The 20,751-nt window shown below is 37.8% G+C and overlaps 1 protein-coding gene across 1 annotated transcript in view; it reads left to right on the top strand.

The window, feature by feature from the left end:
- The first annotated feature begins 723 nt into the window (after positions 1-723).
- Positions 724-20,751, top strand: part of LOC139734994 (protocadherin Fat 1-like) — a 127,029-nt gene continuing 107,001 nt past the window's right edge. Inside the window, exon 1 of the mRNA XM_071645804.1 lies at positions 724-940. Coding sequence (XP_071501905.1) covers positions 934-940 — 7 coding nt within the window. The 5' untranslated portion in view covers positions 724-933. The remainder of the gene's footprint in view (positions 941-20,751) is intronic.

The raw sequence follows: 20,751 nt of genomic DNA, 5'->3' as shown, positions 1-20,751 counted from the left end.
TCATTAGTACATGCATCACATTTTGATGAGCTTAGAGTATCTTTAGGAAGCATAGCCCTAGATTCATTTTGCCAGGTATTCCAGCAAAAGATTTAGCAACAGGCAAGCAAGTAAAACTGTGCAATTGAGAGATAACCCCTAAAATGGCATCAGTCATATACCTGTATTATGATGTAAACCTCCAAGATGAATAAACAATTCGTGCGTGACAAAATGAACGTGGCACTCGTACAGGTTTGTCATTAAACACGAACCCGGCGAGCTAAATGTCAAAAGGGAAATGATATATAATGCACATGTATCTGGAATAAAGTCCAGCTCTTCTTGCTTGACTGCATTAATTGTACGCATACGTGAGTGCAAACATTATATTGCATGATAAGGGTCGTTAATTAAGGTCTTCGTGTGTATTGTCTCATCATTTCCTTTGTCATAAATAAAGCATTTATCGAGTCAAATTATAACAATGAAACAGGGTCCCAATAAAGTTTGAAAGCAAAGACTATCTCCTGCGACAATCTACATGATAAGAACTTGTACAACTGTAGTGTAGCCGTCATTAACATTGGAAACGAATCGTTAGGGGATATGTTTACGTAGCTGATAACTCATCGATTGCCTTATTTCAAGTTTCCAAAGGACTTTGAACTTCATACTCATACAGATACGTCGAGGGATCCTTATCGGATATTTTTCCTCAGAATGGCTGCAAAATTATGATCGATGTTCAAAGTACATACAAAGACTGTGCTTACGCCTAGCTCATTTCTATTTCAAAGATCATACCTGGTGACTATTTACACTTTACTGGTGTATATTCTATTGCTGAGCAGATGAATTTGATAACCAGGACTTATTTTGCCGAGCCCATACTCGTTAGAGGCGCAGAGAGACATCTTGTTATCAGAGGCTTTTCACTATGCGGAATACACCATGAAAAGTATGTAGCACTACAATTTTCTATATTCCTACTCTAAATCAGAAAGGATCAGAGGAATTTACGTCAACTACGTACTTGTAGGTGAAACAGTACCATACTTGTTATCTTAAAATGAATTCTCGCATGTTTGATTTGAAATGTTGCGCTGTTGTTCAAGTAATGGTGCTGCTTCCATGTTTTTACAGAATTATCTCTTCAAATTCACGTCATTATCCCTTACAAAACGAGGACGTGACCAAAGAAAAGAAAAGGACTACTTAGATAATAAGGGAAATTCGTCACAATATTACCTCAATAAACATAAATCATTTCATGTAGGTGGGGTCAGATCCCCCCTAAAAAAATGCCTACAAAAGCGTAAAGTCCAATTTGCACTGAACATTTCCGTTTCGAAGAGAAACACCAAGTTTTTTATATCATCCTAAATGATGATATTGAACAGTTTTTGTAACAAATCCATTGGTCACGATGACAAGTGCAAATCTATTAGATATAGTACTGTAGTCACAAAGTCTAACTCCCAATAACATCCCTCATACATTCAGTCACCCTCAGAATGGTCCCTCTCTTCCGCTGGGATTAACTATGGAATAATCGTATGAAATCTTAATGCTGGTTGGATTAGATTGGGGAGGATGTTGGGAGTTAGACTTTTGTTTGCATGTTTAGGTCCTAATTTGAGTGAGACAGACACATATCATATAGACAGTTTGCAAATATATATATTTTTTCAGGGAGGTCATTTAACACGATATGTGCATATTATGTGAACACTACATTGTCGTATGATTATTCCAAATTAGTTTTGAAATTTCGAGTTTCGCTTTTTACACCGACACTGAAGAGTATGATAAATTTTCTTGTAAGGCACCACAAATATTATGCCTAAAACGCTCACATGAAATCGGTAAAAACACTAGAGGCAATTAACCTTGCGTACTGAGCTCGAAGGAAAAATTCTGTGGTTTAATGACTGCAAATTGTGCAGAGATATTTGTTACAATTCACTTAAGTAACAGCTGTCATTCAGATGCACATTATAATTTGGAACGAATTTTGTTTTATGTTTGTTTTGTTTTTCTTTTGCCAGTCTATTGACACTGTTTGTATTAGCAAGTAACCAAAAGGGTTTTTTTTTTCTTAATATCTACATTATGCATTTCCATTTTAATGACATCTCGCAATTTTCAGTTACATCTTAACAGTACACATTAATTTTCCTTCCAATCTCAGCTAATGAAACCTTAAAACGTATCCATGTGCTAAATCTCACCTTATAAAAAAAGCTTTGGTGGACAAGAAACTAGACGTTCCAGAAACGGTCGCATACATTTTATACTCCTACTAGGTGTTACAAAAACATTTCCCACCTTCGATCTTCAATAGTTCCAAAACTATAGATCAGATAACACTGAAATTGTTATGAGCAATAACTGAATACTGTACAGTTTTGCTGGAGGCAATTTAAAAATGAAAGCATAATTCAGTTTCACTTAATTCAAGATTGAATTTTAAGTTAGGGTTCAGATTTTGCTCTATTTTTCAACCCCTTGTACAAATTTTGCACAGGGGTCAATTGGTGTGTACGGGGGTGTGTGGGTAACACCCAGACAATGGTCCTGAACAATGGCCAGGGTTTGAACACTCTATTACATATTCATGAGAAATTCCACAATTACAGCTAGTCTTTTTTCCAAAATTTTTAGCCCTCCATGGACTATTTTATTATCTCCATGTCAACATAATACAAAGCTCAAAACATCTAACCATATTCTCATCTTTTTCTTAATATTTCTCTCGTGAACAATTACACAAACAAATGTTGGAGTGACAGCCACTTTGAACTGAACTTGTTGAGAGTACCCGATCCTTCCTAAATTATGCGAATAATATTATGAAGTATAATTGACCTACCTTGACCTATGCCTTTCACTCCAACAAAGGGTTGAGTGGTGGCATCCGCTTCATGATGTCCTGCCATTCTTGGCGGTTGCTGGCTAGATGACAGGCTTCTACTAGTGAGCATATGTTTGTGCTCCTACAGTCTGTTTTTACACAGTCTGTCCATCTCTTTGGTGGTCTTCCCTGTGGTCTCTTACCAGAAATTCTTCCCTCCATTGCTAATTTAGGAAGGCGTGTTACCGGCATACGTATGAGATGTCCAAAATATCGTAGTCTTCTTTGGGAGATTCTATTTAATACTGTTCTTGTTGCATTCAATTGGTTCCTTATTGTGGTGTTCCTTATTCTATCCATTCGTGTTACGCCACATATTTTCCGCAGGCATGTCATTTCAAAAGTCATCAGGCGGTTTTCATCTTCTTTCCTGAGTGTTTCATGTCTCTGCTCCATATAGTAATATAGGGAGAATTAGTGCCCTGTATAATTCGGTCTTTGTTGATGACTTAATATTTGTTGAACTCCATATGGTGTGAAGTTTCTGGACTGCCCCCATGGCTTTTCCAATTCTGTTTTTGATTTCCGGAGCGTTGGATCCATCTTGACTAATAATTCCACCTAGGTAGGTGAAATATTCCACTTGTGTCAGCTCTTTATCTTCTATACTGATGTGTATTTGTTTGGGCTCTTTGCTGATATACTGCACCTCTGTCTTCCTGATATTAATCTTCAGACCCAAGGAGGAGCTGCTGAGATGTACCTTGTCAACAAGAGTTTGCAGATCTTCTTCACTTTCTGCTATCAAAGCAATGTCATCTGCATAGCATAGGTTGTTGATGACTTGTCCTTGGATATTAGCTCCAATTTTGATGTCGTGGAGGGCGTATTGCATAACAAGTTCAAGTAGGATGTTAAATAGTTATGGTGAGATTACACATCCTTGTCTTACTCCCACTGTTACCTTGAACCAATCTGTTAGGTCGCCATTTACCCTAACTGCACTTTGTGATTTCCGGTAAAGTGCTTTCAAAATATTAATGATTTTTCTAGGAAATCCAAAGAAGTTGAGTGCTTTCCACAAAGCCTCTTACCAGATAGAGTCGAAGGCCTTTTCAAAGTCTACATAGCATAAGAATAGTCCTCTTTTTCTTTCCATATATTTCTCAATGATTTGTCGTAGAGTAAAGAGTTGGTCTACTGTTGATCTTCCTGGTCGAAAACCTGCCTGTGATTCTGACAAAACTTGTTCTGTTCTATCTAGAATGCGTCTCTGAATGACAAGGGCTAATATTTTGCCAGCATGGCTGAGAAGACTAATTCCTCTGTAATTACGACAGTCAAGTTTGTCTTTTTTCTTATTGATGGGGGTTATAATTGCCTTTCCCCAATCATCTGGGAAAGACTCATTGTGCCATATCTTTTGGCATAGTTGATGCAAGACGTCTATCCCGGCATCTCCAGCAGCTTTTATCTCTTCAGCTGAAATGCCATCAAATCCGGTTGCCTTTCCATCAGCTAATCTCTTGATAGCACTCGCAATCTCTTCCCTTGTAATATCAGGTTCTTCATCTGTGTTCTGCATTTGGGGTATACAGCTTGCTGTGTCCTCGTCAACTGGGTTTTGATTATTGTACAGTTCCTCAAAGCTTTCTTTCCATCTAGTTCCGACCTCTTTGAGTTCTGTCAAAATTTCTCCATTCCTATCTTTTATTGTTTGCATTTTGATAGATGCTTTGTTGGTAATGATCTTTATCGTTGAGTAGACCTCCTTTGATTTTGCTGCCTGGTGAGCCTTGTCCACTTTTGCACACAAGCTTTTGAGCCAGGTGTCTTTACATCCTTTTAATTTCCTCTTAATTTCACGATTCAAAAAATTATATCTTCTCTTTTTTGATGAATCATGTGATTTAGCTTGCTTCACTTTGCTACGTTCATTTGACAGATTAATAACTTCTTCACTGATCCATGGTTTGCTTTTCTTAGCTTTCCTGTTCCCCAAGATCTTTTCTGAGGTCTCGGCAAATGCTGTCTTTACTTCTTCCCACACAGTTTGTGTGTCAGTGTCTGGCATGTCTAGCAGAGGGGCGAATCTTCCTCCAATTTCCACTTCATAGTTGGCCCTGACCTGTGGATCTTTCAGTCTGAAGACATCATAATGTTTTGGGTAATTAATTTTCTTATTTATTTTGAATTTCAGTCGTAGGTTTGCCAGCACTAGTTGGTGATCAGATCCCACGTCTGCACTTGGGAAGCTTCTAGCATTTGTGACACAGTGTTTGTACTTTTCATTGATCAGGATGTAGTCTATCATATTGTGCGTCTTCTGGTCTGGAGATTCCCAGGTCCACTGTCGATTCTGTTTTCTCTGTTTGAACATGGTGTTGGTGACTGACAAATTATTTGCAGCACAGAAATTGAGTAGCTTCTCTCCTCGTCCGTTTTGGGAGCCATAGCCGTAGTTGCCTAATACATTCTCCCAGTTTGTTCTATCACTTCCTACTTTGGCATTTAGATCTCCCGTTACAATGAGCAGGTCATTCTTGTTTGTTTTGTTGACTACGGTTTGCAGTTGGTCATAAAATTCATCTACTTCACCTTCCGGATCAGCTGTATTTGGGGCATACACCTGTATAATGGTTATGGCCCCAGCTTTCATCTGAAATCTTGCTGACATGATCCTTTGTGAGACGGGGTTGTAGCCTAGTAAAGCACTTTGGGCTGTTTTGTTGAGTATGAGAGCTACCCCTTGCCTGTGGACCGATTTGTTGCTTGAACACAGGATTTTGTATCCCTGGTATATGAACCTGCCTGAGTCTGTCCAGTGAGTTTCTGAAATGCCGAGGACTTCCCAGTCAAACTTCTTCATCTGGTTAAGCAGGATTTCGAGACTTCCTTGTTGATGGAGTGTCCGTACATTCCATGTCCCGACTCCAATTTTCTTTTTCTAACCGGGGGGCCAAAAGCTAAAAACAGAGGTCGAGTTGCACTCTCTCTACAAACTAAGTAGACCATGCTTATTTTCAAGTTTTTATTGTAACAACCAACATTCCACTGGTCTACCTCAAAAAATTTGTTGCGAGAGCCTCCAAATCCAAGATGGCGTCCAAGATGGCCGCCATGTTTACTGAATTTGTTATTTAAATGATAGAATTCGATAGAAACATCAGATTTCAACAAATGTGATGGCATTTGAAAGAAAATAAAATTTTCTACAAGTTGATACCATTTTTGTGGGTTATTGTGATAACTGGATTGAGATTTTAAGGAAAAAAACACTCATTTTTGATATTTTTCTGAAAAAAGGAAAATCATGAAAATGCTTGATTCAGCATAAATCAGAGAAAGACTGAAGAATTATCTTGAAACGTTTCAAGAATTTTGTTTGACATATAATTAATATTTGGAGAAAATTAGGGGTCAGTACCATTTTCGGTTCAGGAGTTATAATGTCTCAAACTTGAAAACTCACTACGTAAAAATGGCCACTTTAGTTGTGACCAAGACCTTGTTGGTCGTAAAAAAGCCTGCGCGCGCCAAGACTACTACACGCACCACTGGCACTGGCGCTTGTAGCAGTGCCAGTGGGGCGTGTAGTAGTCTTGGCAAATGCAGACTTTTTGTTTGACAAACAAGGGTTTGTGCCTGCAAACTAACTTTTCATACCAAGTGGTAGCTCAGGTGATACTGATCGCTATTATTTCAAAGTAGATTGTTCTGAAGCAGATGAGATGAAGCCAAAAAAAAAAAAAAAAAAATCAAACAGAGGTAGTAGCTTGAAACTTGGCACCAATCTTGTTATAGATAGTTTAAGACAGAATTTAGATCAATCCCTCAAAAAAAAAAATCAAGATGACAGCCATCAAAGTTGACATAGTGTATTGCGCCAAATTAAATGTATTATTTCGATTTTGACACAATTTTGTCTGTTGCGCTATCTTAAACCGTCTTAGGTTTTTATGGACACATTTTTAAGACCAGTGATATTCTACTCTCCGAAAAAGAAAAAACAAATCGAGTGGAAGTTTTTACTTTTGATGTGAGGAGTGAATAACAGAAGACGGTGAATTTAGAGTGAAATTGGAGTGACTTTTGAGTGAAAATGTTCATTTTCACTCATTTTAGAGTGACCTTAGGCAGGGCCCCACACTAACTTTTATTTTTGGTGGCCCAAAGGCAAATATCCGACCTTTTTCGGTGGCCCGATCAGGCCACCAAATTCTTCATTTCTGACATTTTTGGTGGCCCGACGTGCGTTTTTGGTGGCCCTGGGCCACCGGATCACTGTTAGTGTCGAGCCCTGCCTTAGGGATCACTCCTCACTCTTCGAGTGATCCCGAGGTCACTCTAAAATGAATGAAAATGAACATTTTCACTCTCGAGAGATCTTTATATCTAATATGGGAAAACATCTACCAATGGCATAAGTTCAGATCAATTGTGACACTATAACCCACATGAAATCAGCCTAAAACAATGTAAGAAAAATCTGATAACAGTAAATACAGTTTCAGCATGCTTATTTGTAAATGTGAATATACAGCACGAATAATCAATTTGGACAATTTTATACGAACATTATACAGAAAAGTAATTTCGCACAACACATTTAAGAGCAAAGTTGAGAAATTGCCGCCATGTCGGATTTTTTTTTTTTTTTGAGGGGGGGGGGGTTCGGATCAGAACGGCTTTCAAGGACATCTGCGGATCAGACATTATTACACATATACCATCATCATCCACGTTTCTACAACAGCAGAGTAACATACAAGTAAAAAAAGCATATCTTTGATACAGTAGCATTTCTTCAAACACTGGAATGAGCTCCACCCCCGCCCCCCCCCCCCCCCCCCAAAAAAAAAAGACCCTCAATATGGTTTACACTAGTACAATATCGTTCGGATGTATAGAAACATGTAGTAGACAGCAATATAAGAAGATTAAAAAATATATCAAATTATAAGTTATAAGTTGAAATCTAACTTTCACGCAACACACTAAAGGTATTGTTAACCATTGGGAGAGATATCATATTCGATTTATATGTGCAGGTTAGTTGTATCACAAAACATTCTACCATGTAAAAGAAATTATAATAAAGCCTAAAACATACGGAGATAACACCGTTTCTTTTCAAGAAACCATAACCATGATAACTGTTAACAATTTAGTATATAAAAAAAGACATTCTTATCAGATCTATTTAGTATATCTAACAATATTTAGCATTAACTATACTGATTTAAGTTTGTACATTAGTTGTTCTATCCCTAACTCACAGTTTAGAACTAGTTTGAGGAATTAAGTAAAGCTGGGTTTTTGTTTTACGTGCACTAATGGTAAATAATGCCTTGAACGACAACCTCGATTAATTACCGCCATCTTGAATTTTGTGTGGATACTATTTTTATCGCTAAATATTACACATTGGAAAAATTTGTGCCAAATTCCAAGCTCCTATCTCTTTTTGGAAAATACTTTCTGTTCAATCTTATCTGCCTCAGAACAATCTACTATGATGAAATGATACAGTAATAGCGACCAGCGTCACCTATCACTTAGCATGAAAAGTTAGTTTGCAGGTACTTGCAAGTCACTAGACCATAACAATATTACATGTGACCATGTAAACACATTGTATGCAAAATTTATAATGCATAAATACAATTTTTTCAAGTTTTAAATGTTAACTAGCTTGTCAACAGTGTATGATATTGCCTATGATTCCAGAAATATGAATTATGTCTCAATCTCAGTAAATCTCAATCTCAATCGCAGGTTTCAAAAGAATTCTTCAGTTCTTCTTTGATAAATATTAAATCATGCATTTTTGCATTCCTTCCTTTTTTCAAAACAATATAAAAATATGTATCCCCCCCAAAAAAAGAGAGAAGCAAACAACCCCCCCCCCCAATTTATCACAATACACAGCTAAAGTGGTATCAACTTTTCGGAAGTTTTGCTCTCTTTCATTATGACATCAAATTTGTTGCAATCCAATGTCTCTATCAAATTTTATGTTTGAAAAATGGTGGCCCTATTGGACCGCATCTGTACTTTGGAGGTTTTTGCAACAAATCTACTGAGGTGTACTTACGGAACATTGCTTAGTATACTTAATATTATGTATGGTCTTGTTTATAGAGAGAGTGGAACTCGAAAAGTAAGCACAATCTTGGATTTGACCCTCTGTGACGTCTTTGGGAACAGATGCGTGCAAATATATATTATGTAAAATTGGATTTCAAGTTTTAGACATTATAACTCCTGAACCAAATACAATACTGACCCCTAATTTTCTCCAAATATTGATTATATTATGGGAAAGATGTTAATTTCTGCATGGTTTTCATAAACATTTTTAATTTTTTTTCACTTTTTAGAGAAATATTCATGGTGCATTCTGAAAAATGTCTCCATAAAAACCTAAGATGGTTTGAAATACCATTAAAACGTTCAGAATATATAAAAAACATATAAATAGACAGCAAAACAGACAAAATTGTATCAAAATCGAAATGATACATTTACTTTGGCGCAATACACTATGTCAGCTTTGATGGCCTGCAATTTTGAATTTTTTGAGTGATTGATCCAAATTTGGTTTTAAACTTTCTATAGCAAGGTTAGTGTTTCAAGCTTCTACCTCTATTTGAAAGATATTTTTTGCTTCATCTCATCTGCTTCACAACAATCTACTTTGAAATAATAGCAATCAGCGTCACCTGAGCTACCACTTGGTATGAAAAGTTAGTTTGCAGGCACAAACCCTTGTTTGTCAAACAAAAAGTCTGCGTTTGCCAAGACTACTACACGCACCACTGGCACTGCTACAAGCGCCAGTGCCAGTGGTGCGTGTAGTAGTTGGCCATTTTTACATAGTGAGTTTTCAAGTTTGAGACATTATAACTCCTGAACCGAAAATGGTACTGACCCCTCATTTTCTCCAAATATTAATTATATGTCAAACAAAATTCTTGAAACGTTTCAAGATAATTCTTCTTTCTTTCTTTGATTTATGGCGAATCAAGCATTTTCATGATTTTCCTTTTTTCAGAAAAATATTAAAAAATGATTGTTTTTTCCTTAAAATCTCAATCCAGTTATCACAATAACCCACAAAAATGGTATCAACTTGTAGAAAATTTTATTCTCTTTCATATGCCATCACATTTGTTGAAATCTGATGTTTCTATCGAATTCTATCATTTAAATAACAAATTCAGTAAATATGGCGGCCATCTTGGACGCCATCTTGGATTTGGAGGCTTTCGCAACAAATTTTTTGAGGTAGACCAGTGGAATGTTGTTTGTTACAATAAAAACTTGAAAATAAGCATGGTCTACTTAGTTTGTAGAGAGAGTGCAACTCACTCGTTAAGTAAGCGACTTTTTGGGGTTTGGCCCTCCGGTTATTCGTCGTTAGTAGCGCCTTCTTGCCTCTCGATTTATCAGCATCATATCGTCTAATCGGTGGCCTGCTATTTGCATGGCTCAGCCTAGTAGTACCCATTGGTCTTCTAGTTAGATTGAGATGTGATGCGTCATTCTTCTCTACAGGATGTAGGTTCGTTTGGCGAGATGGCTGGTTAGTAGTAGCAGGGGCTGGGACCCTGGTGCCAGTATTTTGTTCCATCATGATGCAGTTTCGCTCAAGAGTTAGCTAGGCGGGTGAGACATTCCTCTCCTAGCCACCCTGGTCTGTTCGTCACCAACTGCACAGATCAGTTGGGTCACAACCCCCACCACGAGAAGGTAGACCAGGACGTTTACCCATAATTCCCCAAGTCGGTCATCCCCTCACATCACATACTACAGTAAGATTAAATAGAATGCTTTGCTACCGGGGATGGTCTCCTCCTTGTTGTCCATCATATAAGATATAAGGGAATACAGGTTTAGGGGGGTCATACAGGTTTAGGGGGGTCAAGTATAATTAGAATTCTATTAATAACAATGAAGTACAAGATGAAGAGGGTTAGCATATTCCTGCGTGCTTTGGCAGAGAGATCACACCAAGGAAATTCAAAGTCTTTTGTTATGATAATGAGTTTGGCACCCCAGTCCCTATAAATATCAGGTATTCCCACTATTCGACATCTTTTTAAAGTATACGAGACAGTATCCAAACATTCACATGATCACTCAACGTCAGTCTCCACTAACATTGAACAGAATACGTATCCACAATTATTCATCCGGATCAGTCATATATATCTTACAGGCATGAAGCCAGACAGTAAAGTAATGAGCCTGGTCACGGAAGTTAATTGCGACCGCAGGTAGTATGGCAAATGAGTTGACAGTTTCTGTGACGAGAAGAGAGAGGGAGGGTTATCAAACAATATGTTATGAACCCGCAACGCGTTGGGTGGGACCCTCTTCATCTTGTACTTCATTGTTATTAATAGAATTCTAATTATACTTCATAATATTATTCGCATAATTTAGGAATTCTATTACATAACACTTCGTACAAGCTTTCAGAGGGTTAGCATCTTCAAAGTAATACGCAGAAACTGTCAATTGAGATATGTTTCAGGCAAATGAAACAAAAAACTGCTGCACATGGGCGTTCATGATAGGTCAAATTTTATTAATGAGCAATCTGAGTAGTACCATGACAAGGTGTATGTTCCGTATGAACACATGATCACAAGGAGGAAAGAACAGTATAGTTTTGTAACAGTATAGTAACTGTGAGTTACATACGTATCGTGTCCCCCATCTTCCTTATAACTTGTGAAGATGAGCTGAGAATGGTTGAAGCGAATTTTGCTTCTTGAACTGGCTTAAAATAAAAATCTCGAAAGGTTTTGGCAGTGGCCACTCCTCAGTGGTAACGCCTTGATTAAAAGCTGCAGTACTCAAGGCACTGCGGTAAATGTGAGCAGAAAACCGAAGTATCTATGCCTGCTTATTCAATGTGCCCTTTTACCACCTAGACAGGGTAGAAGTGATTACTTCTTTGTGAGCTTTTCTAGTAGAAATAAAAAGTTTAGTCACAACGTGAACCTGACGCAAGGGTTCTTTTCGACTTAAGTACTCCATGAGCACTGATAAAACACACAACTTCTCGTTTGTGAGGAAAGAAGACAATTTAATAGATTGGTTGGCAATACCCTTCTTCTGTAGTTGCTTTCAATAACTCAACCACTTGAAAGACTGTACTGTCATTAGGAATTGACATTATGTAATGTCCAAAAAACTCAGAGTCTGCAATCTCTGTGTTGAAACAAGAGTCGCCAGGGCAATTAAATTCTCGCTTAGAAGTAACAATCTTGCATTATTACCTAATGAACATAATTGAGAAACTTAAGAAATGTGGTGTTGTACCGTGGTTTGAGAGGTTCTACCTTTCAACACAGGTACTACAAACGGGTGCTTTCCCACGGAAAACCCGTCAGAAGAGGGCAGCACAGATGACAAGGCTGATCGATACGAATCTACCTTACTGTATTTTTCCCAAACACATGCTGGTCAGACAAACATTACGATATTGGTGATGGATGAACTAAATGGCTCGAGCGATTGTTTGCGGCATCAACTAATCCACTGCTTTCAAGCTGAGTTATAATGTTTTTTGGTGTTGTGCCATGAATTTGCGATGAGCTCGGAAGTGTGCTCTGAAATTCCTAATGCTCGCCAACGTTCGCTGAGATAGGTCAGGCAGGGAGGTGGGAAGAGATATCTCCCTGGGTCAGGCGAGTAACCTCAGCTCGGGCATTGGAATGGGAAGGGGAACCAGGCAGTCCCCTGGTAGGAGGGGTGGGGCTGCCAGGATCGCGGGTGAGCGGGAGCCACGATTGTGTCCTCCACAAAGGGGGTGATCGAGACTGCTCTCTGGCAGTTAATATTGTCCCTGCGGACTTGGGAAGGACCCTGGAAAGTACGCAAAAACAAAGTGAAGGAAAAACATAGTAGGGATGTAAAAATTCCCATGATACTGAAAAGGCATCGACAGCCTTAGGGGTCTTGTTCCCAAGACAAGTACGTAACCAATTTCCTATTGGCACTGGATGCGAAAAGATCAATTTCGGGTCTGAAGGAAGGTATAGATAAGAGCAACGAAAATATATATCAGGACGAAGACTAATTTAATTCTTCATATCTCTCCGAGATAGATTAATTATCTGCTTCTATATGAGCAACACCAGCCAAGTGGGAAACAGATAGCCAAGATAGCCAAGAGTAGCGACCCAGCGACCACGCCCAAATGTCATATGACAACTTATTAAGTAATGGAATACTACCACTCATTTTCCTGACGTAACTGACAGCTGCACTGTTATCTGACTTAATATGAATGTGTTGCTTATGGGAGGTGTCGCACAGGGAGGCAAGGCCTCGATGAATAGCCAGTAATTCTAGCGCATTGATATGCAGATTAGCTTCCTCTCGGGACCAGACACCTTGAGCAAAGGAATTATCATTTACACAGAGTGTACCCCATCTTGAGGTGCTGGCATCTGTACGAATATTGTCAATGGATGACAGGAATGTCGATGCAGGACCCAATTTCCTTGCATGGCAAGGGAAGCCACCAACGAATTTCTTCAATGGCAATATTGTTTATTGAATTAAAGAGATGCATCAAAATTACCACCTGATTCTTGCACTGCTTTGGTTCTGCACGACTCTAGAACACGATAATGCCAACGACCCGCCGGTTTGGGGTCAAATGGAGAAGAAAGAAACCAATGAACTTTGCTAAATCTCGAATTTTTGTCGAGGGAGACGACAAAATAGGATGCCCAAGATTCCTTATCTTGTCATTTTTTTTTCCGTCTAGATGGCTCGCCACCAAATTAAAGCCTGAGTAGGTCGGAGATGTTGTGACTTCCCAAAATTAATGACAATCCCAATGATGCCAGTAAATCCAAAACACAGTTCGTGTTAGCAATACTCTCCTCTTTAGAGCGGGCAAACAATTAAAATATCGTCCAAATGAATTATTATTCTCATGCCTCTGCTTCTAAGAGAAGCAATAACGGGTTTCATTCCTTTAGTAAATACCCTTGGCGCTGAACTTAACCCAGAGGGTAAGCAAGTAAGACAATAAAAACGACCATTCCACGTAGAACAAATACTTTGATAATCTTCATGAATAGGAATGGAAAAATATGCATCCTTGAGATCCAGTGACGTTAAGTAGTCGGATTGCATTGATTAGGATTTCTTTAACATTTCGAAAAATTTCCATCTTGAAATGCTCATACTGAACGAACGAGTTCAGATTTTTCAAATCAATGAAGGATCTGAGATCCTCGGTTTTCTTTGGAACTGTGAATATAGTGGACAGAAATGAAACTTCCCCTGGGGAAATTTCTGATGTTGCCCCTTTCTGGTTAACAACGAAAGAAATTCCAAATTAATTGCCGCATTTTCCTCCTCCGACAGTAGTAATTGAGGAGGAATAATTTTTGTTGGGATAACCGTCAAATAAGATCTTGTAACAACAAATAGTGTCTGAAATCAAGGGATCAGAAATAATGAGAGACCACGTCTCTTTGAAAAATCTGAGTCGTCCCGCATGTAAACAGGGACTTACTAGTTTTTCTACATTAGATGGTGCGTTGCTGGAAAATATGACGGTATGTTCTATCCGCGTGCTACCGAACGACCGACGACGCGGTCGGTCGGAGAAGGTTACTTTTTGGCCCACGCACGAGGGGCGACTCGCCAGCATTTTTCATGTTGTTTGCAAGTCTTTCTCAAATACCGTTTTCCCTATGGCGATCGATCTACTGCATAAATTATTATGCCCCTGTACTTCTGATTGAAAGCAAGTTTGAGCTCCTCTCGGGTCTCATGTTCATCTCATACGAGGATGTTACGGCACAGAGTAACTCCGTTGACCGCCAGTCAAGCAACGGGGGCTGAATGGACTGACCGTTGCTCCCTAGCTGCTGTCTGCAGCTCCCGGGTGATTTTAGCATTATTTTACTAAAGGGAACATTCACTGAATCACCGTCTTTTGCACTTCTGTCAGCTGGACGGTTTTCCCGGGGATCGAGGTGCACATTTGCTCCTCGACTCTCGGTGCACACACCGAAAGGGGGCGTCGAGGGCGTTATGTACTGTAGTGTTATGGATTCTTTTTTCCACGCTCTCCTTTCACGGAGGCAATGTGACCGCCTTGTCAGCTGAGCGGTCAATCCATCAGAAACTGCGAGGCCGGATTCCTCAGGGCCTTCATACAAATTGCCTGCTTCCAGCTCTATGAGCTGGTCGCCGAAGCGGCGTTTGCACTGCCTCCCACGGGCTGTGCTGCCTGCACAAAGCTCTCGAACTCCGCCTTCGGGTCGGAGCTGAGCAGGTGAGTGGTTGCAGAATTCTGGCTGATTGTCTCCACAAAGTGCTCAGTAAATCAACTTCGCGGTCACACCGCGAAGGAGCCAGTCTGAAGTACTCCCGCATGCAGCGCATGGCGGGCTGGCTCAGAGGTTTTGGAGACAGACATCTGTCCATCCATAAAGCGAGATAATTGGGCCGATAAACGTTGAATCTCACTCTTCTGCGCCGAAAGATTAGACCGCAGCTCTAAATGATATACAGCCCCGTTACCGGCGGCTGTGAACCGTTGTCTTCTGTATCACTCAGGTTTGTCACACGTCGAAAAGATCAGTAAGCGAAGCTTATAACGCACAGTTGCACTGTGCAAGCTAACTCTCTGCCGAACACACGAAGAAAAGATGTCGAATAGTGGGAATACCTAATATTTATAGGGACTGGGGTGCCAAACTCATTATCATAACAACAGACTTTGAATTTCCTTGGTGTGATCTCTCTGCCAAAGCACGCAGGAATATGCTAACCCTCTGAAAGCTTGTACGAAGTGTTATGTAATAGAATGAATAGATATATCTCTCATTTGCATAATATTCAATAATTTTTTTTTCTTCATAGAGTTAAACCTAGGGACTTTGTTTTTAAATTTTGTACAAACAGTTGTTGCTTAATCAAGATCACAACACAATTAAGAGCATTATTTCTCTCTTCTTTAAAACCAAAAATATTTTTTCCAGACTAAATTCAATATGTGCTCTAGAACCTTCCTTCATCCATTTTTCAGTTTCATTCCAGATTGACTTACTAGTTTCACATTCATAAAAGAAATGTACTATATCTTCCAACTCTTCTTTACAAAACGAACATTTATCACTACTGACTTTTTTCATCTTATTTAAAAACAAATCCTATTTACTGTTTTATACATTATACTGAAAATATCTCAACCCAATGTCCACAATAAAATGAGATATCACAACGTGATACTTTTCCATTTTGACAGTTTCAGGGGGACTATCAAAAATGTCGTTCCTATTTAGAACGTATCAAAGGTAAACAGTTTGTTTTTCCAAGAAGAGCTTTATAAATACATCTACATCCTTTTAATTCTTGCAGTAATATTTTGATATGTGATGTCAATAATGGATTTACAGTATTTTGTTCACATCTTTGAAAATAACCACCAAACCGACACTTAATTACTTGATTTACCGAATGATAGGTAATTAAGTTTCAAACAAAATTTCCGTTCACAACCTTCACGGGTCAACAAATTTCCCTTGTAATCAACCAAATCGTTGATATACCTGATACCTTTTTCATGCCAAGATTTGAAAAATACAGTTTTATGCCCGATTTGAATAAAACTATTTCTCCACAATGGATAAGTTAAAAATCAGATCCCTCTGAACGACATATTGAGGACATGGCATAAAATACATCTTTCCAAAATGGATTTGCAACTTTGTGGGATAAAGTTAAGAAATATTCATCGCCAAACCCTTCTTCGAATGGCTTTGTTATAAATGACTGGCATCATTACATGTTCCTAAAGCCACTTTCCGAATCCATGTCAGTTTTAATGACATACCAACATATTCAACATCTGGCATTCTAAGACCTCCCTCTTCATGTACCAACCACTTTTTTCCTACTAATTTTATTTGGCTTATTCTCCCATAAAAACTGGAAAACTCAGTTTTTATGATTTTTCATTAACTTAGCTAAGGGAGCTAGTATTGACATAAAAAGATGGAACTGTGGCAACAGTAATGATTTAACAACTGTTAATCGTCCCAAAACCGTAATATTTCGTTTAATCCAAGAAATCATCTGACGTTTTACCCTATCAAAAATCATAATCATAATCCGGTATTTTATCAATTACAAGATGGAAATCTGTACCAAGATAACGGAAAAAAAATCATCTCGCCCAACATACACTTGTCTTTCGGTTTCTAAGTCATCATTACCTTTTGATGCACCAATCCAAACTGCATTTGGTTGTTTGTTTGTTTTTTGTATATTGATCTTCAGCCCACTACATTTTCCAAATAAATCCAAAATATATAGAGCATTGTGTAAACTAACATTTTTACCATCTAAAAATAGTTCTGTGTCATCTGCATACTGAAGGATCTTAATTTTTTGCGCCGACAAAGATTCCTTTCACCGAGTGCGAATTCCGAATCATCATCCAAAGAATTTCTACGCATAACAAAAACAAGTAGGGGGATAGTAGGTCTCCTTGCCTACATACCCTTTCTATGCGAAATCTGCGTGTTACTTCTACATTGACAAGAACACTACAATAGACATCATTGTACAGTAAATCAATCCACCGAATGAAAGAATTACCAATCTTAAAGAAAGAAAAGGTTTTAAACAGAAAGTGGTGAGAGACACTATCAAAAGCCTTCTCAAATCAATTAATAAAATCATCCTGGGGACTTTTTCCCTTTCAGTATAGGCAAGTATATCATATACAATTCTAATGTTTTCACCAATAAATCGTCCCTTCAAAAAAAAAAAAACATGTTTTGTTAACATGAATAATTCGATTAAATACAGTTTTGAGTCTACTAGCAATACAACTTGAGAGTATCTTATAGACAACATTTAACAACGAAATTGGTCTCCAGTTTTTGATAAAATGTTTCACTTTAGCACCCTTAGAAAATAGTGTTATCACGCCAATATTTTGCGAAAGAGACACATTTCCAGAAGTGAAAGCAAAGTTCATACTACGCACCATCTGCTAGTCCTTATTCACACTGAAATGCAGTGTATATGCAAGCCCATGAAAACATGTGCTTACTTTTTTTCATGTGCATGCATTTTACCCTTTACCATGAATTCAGACTAGCAGTGCCCATGGCAATCCGTCATGAATTATTGATAAAGCATTCATGTGCCCTGGAGCAAAAGACCAGAGGCCTAGTCAGCAGAGGTCTGAAAAGGTGGCATTCGTGGTATTCATGTCTATTGTTTAGGGTCATTGTAAGAACACACTCACATACACATCATTGGTTCATGTGTAAAGTTCGATCTTGTACAGTGCGTTTAAATTTGACCAAAATCTGGAACTTTACTTTAAAATTAATCATATGATAACAATGTATCTTTTCATATGGAATGAATTTTTGTTCATTTTTGAGCAGTTTCAGGTTTTAATGAAGTTGTTAAATGACTGTGAAATAATACTCGATAAAGACTATTTAAAAGGTAAGGTATCTTGGAATAGTAAAAAAAGAGTGATTAAGAACCAGGTACTTAAATTTCTAAACATTTTTAATTTCATTCCTTTGTTACCACATATCTCAACTTCTACTTATGCATTTTTTTTCTTTCCTACGTTCCCTATTTCAAGGCCCTTTCAAATTCTTCAGTTTATTTTCTCCCATGTCACTTCACTCTCTGCTTACGCATTCTTTAGTTTTCAGACTTCTCAGTTATGTCTAATTCCTTTCATTTTCCGTCAGAAGTCATTGTACCCTCTACTTAATTGTCTTTCCTTCATCCTCCATCACACAAACATCTCAAAACCATCACCCTCTAATTATTTGTCTCTTCCTCGTCCTCAATCACACAAACACATCTCAAAAACAATGTAATCACCAGTGATATTCAATGGGGGGGGGGAAAGCTATAAGTTTTTATTCAAACAAATATGTAATTTCACCCTCTGTTTACACATTTTTTTCCAGACATCTCACTGTCATTTTTAATAATTCATTTCATTTTATTTCTCCAGCCATCAAACCCTCCACTTAGTTATTTCTTCATCTTCCATCACACAAACACAAATCAAAAACTATGTAAAAATTGACACAAGAAATCCAACTTTCAATCAATCGATGTCCAGTAAAAAAAAAAAAAAACATGTTCATAAAATCAAATATGTATATTTATTTCGAATTATTTTAGTACATGTATTGCTAAGGTAACATACCCATACAAGCTATACCTCTTCGGATGAAATTGTCTCAGTGAAACGTTTTAAGTTTGAATCTCCTATACAAACTATACTTATTTGGATAAGATTGTCAAAGTAAGAGGCATCTACTATATATATCAAGCTTGGGTAACATACAACCTGTTCGGATGAAATTGTCCCAATGAAACATGGTAACATAAGATAACAAACAATTCGGATAAAATTGTCTAGGTGAAACATGGTAAGGATAAAAGGCTATTTGGATAAAATTGTCCCAGTGTAACATGGCAAAAAGATAGGATAACATACAAACTGTTCGGATGAAATTGTCCCAGTGTAATAGAAAGATAGGATAACAAGATATTCGGATAAAATTGTCCCAGTGAAGCATAGCATAAAAGGCTATTCGGATAAAATTGTCCCAGTGTAACATGGCAAAAAGATAGGATAACATACAAACTGTTTGCATAAAAATGTCCCAGTGAAGCATACTACAATTAGATAACAGACTATTCGGATAAAAGTCTCTAAGTGAAACATAATAAGATAACAGACTATTCGGATAAAATTATCCAAGGAAAACATAACAAGATACGATACCAGACTATTCGGATAAAAATAATTATGCAAGGGAAACATAACAAGATAGGATAACAGACTATCCGGATAAGATTATCCCATATAGAATACAAAATGTTTGGATAAAATTGTCCTAGTGAAACATACAAACTGATCGGATAAAATTGTCCCACTGAAACATACTAAGATAGGATAACTGACTATTCGGATAAAATTATCTCACATAACATACAAACTGTTTGGATAAAATTGTCCAAGTGAAACATACATGTACCAAGACAGGATAACAGACTATTCGGATAATATTGTCCTGGTGAAACATACAAACTGATCAGATAAAATTGTCCCACTGAAACGTACTAGGAAAGGATAACAGACTTTTCGGATAAAATTATTCAAGCAGTGAAGATGTGTAATGTGTAAGTGAAACATATCAAGTAAGGATAACAGTGACAAGCTATACTTATTGGTGTAAAATTGTCCAAATGAAACATATCAAATTTGAGTAAGAGACAACCCATGACATTCAGATAAAATTGCACGAGTCATACTTATCAATTTTCAATTAGATACACATACACATATGCGATATATTGATTTGTTAAATCATGTACCAATTGCTTTTTCACCTTGTTTCTTTGAACCAGAAAGTACCGAGGTTCGTTGTAACTAAAAAGTTTATTTCATGGTATATACGTGTGGAAAGGTGCCCTCCTAGCAGTACATGTATCACCACATTACTATGAACGGGACTTAAGCTATCATCAGCCAGGTTACTCAGGGCCAAGAACTGGCACTACATGATAAACTATCCCAGTGAAAACTATGCAAGTTATTTCAAGAGCACACGAATGATTCACACAAAATTGTCCCAGTGAATAAAGATTTGTAAGTGAAACATATCACCTTAGGATAATACAGACAAGCTATACTTTTGGGATAAATTGTGCAAGTGAAACATATCAAGTTTGGGTAAGAGACAACCCATGACATTCAGATAAAATTGCCTGATATATTGATTTGTTAAATCATCTACCAATTGATTTTTCACCTCATTTCTTTGAACCGGAAAGTACCGAGGTTCGTTCTAAAAGTTTATTTCATGGTA

This window comes from Diadema antillarum, unplaced genomic scaffold, assembly GCF_040938485.1.
Source record: "Diadema antillarum isolate AM-2024a unplaced genomic scaffold, OU_Dant_1.0 scf00000003, whole genome shotgun sequence".
Taxonomy (NCBI): domain Eukaryota; kingdom Metazoa; phylum Echinodermata; class Echinoidea; order Diadematoida; family Diadematidae; genus Diadema; species Diadema antillarum.
Note: the sequence above shows the minus strand (reverse complement) of the source record. Positions and strands in the feature narration are given on the sequence as shown.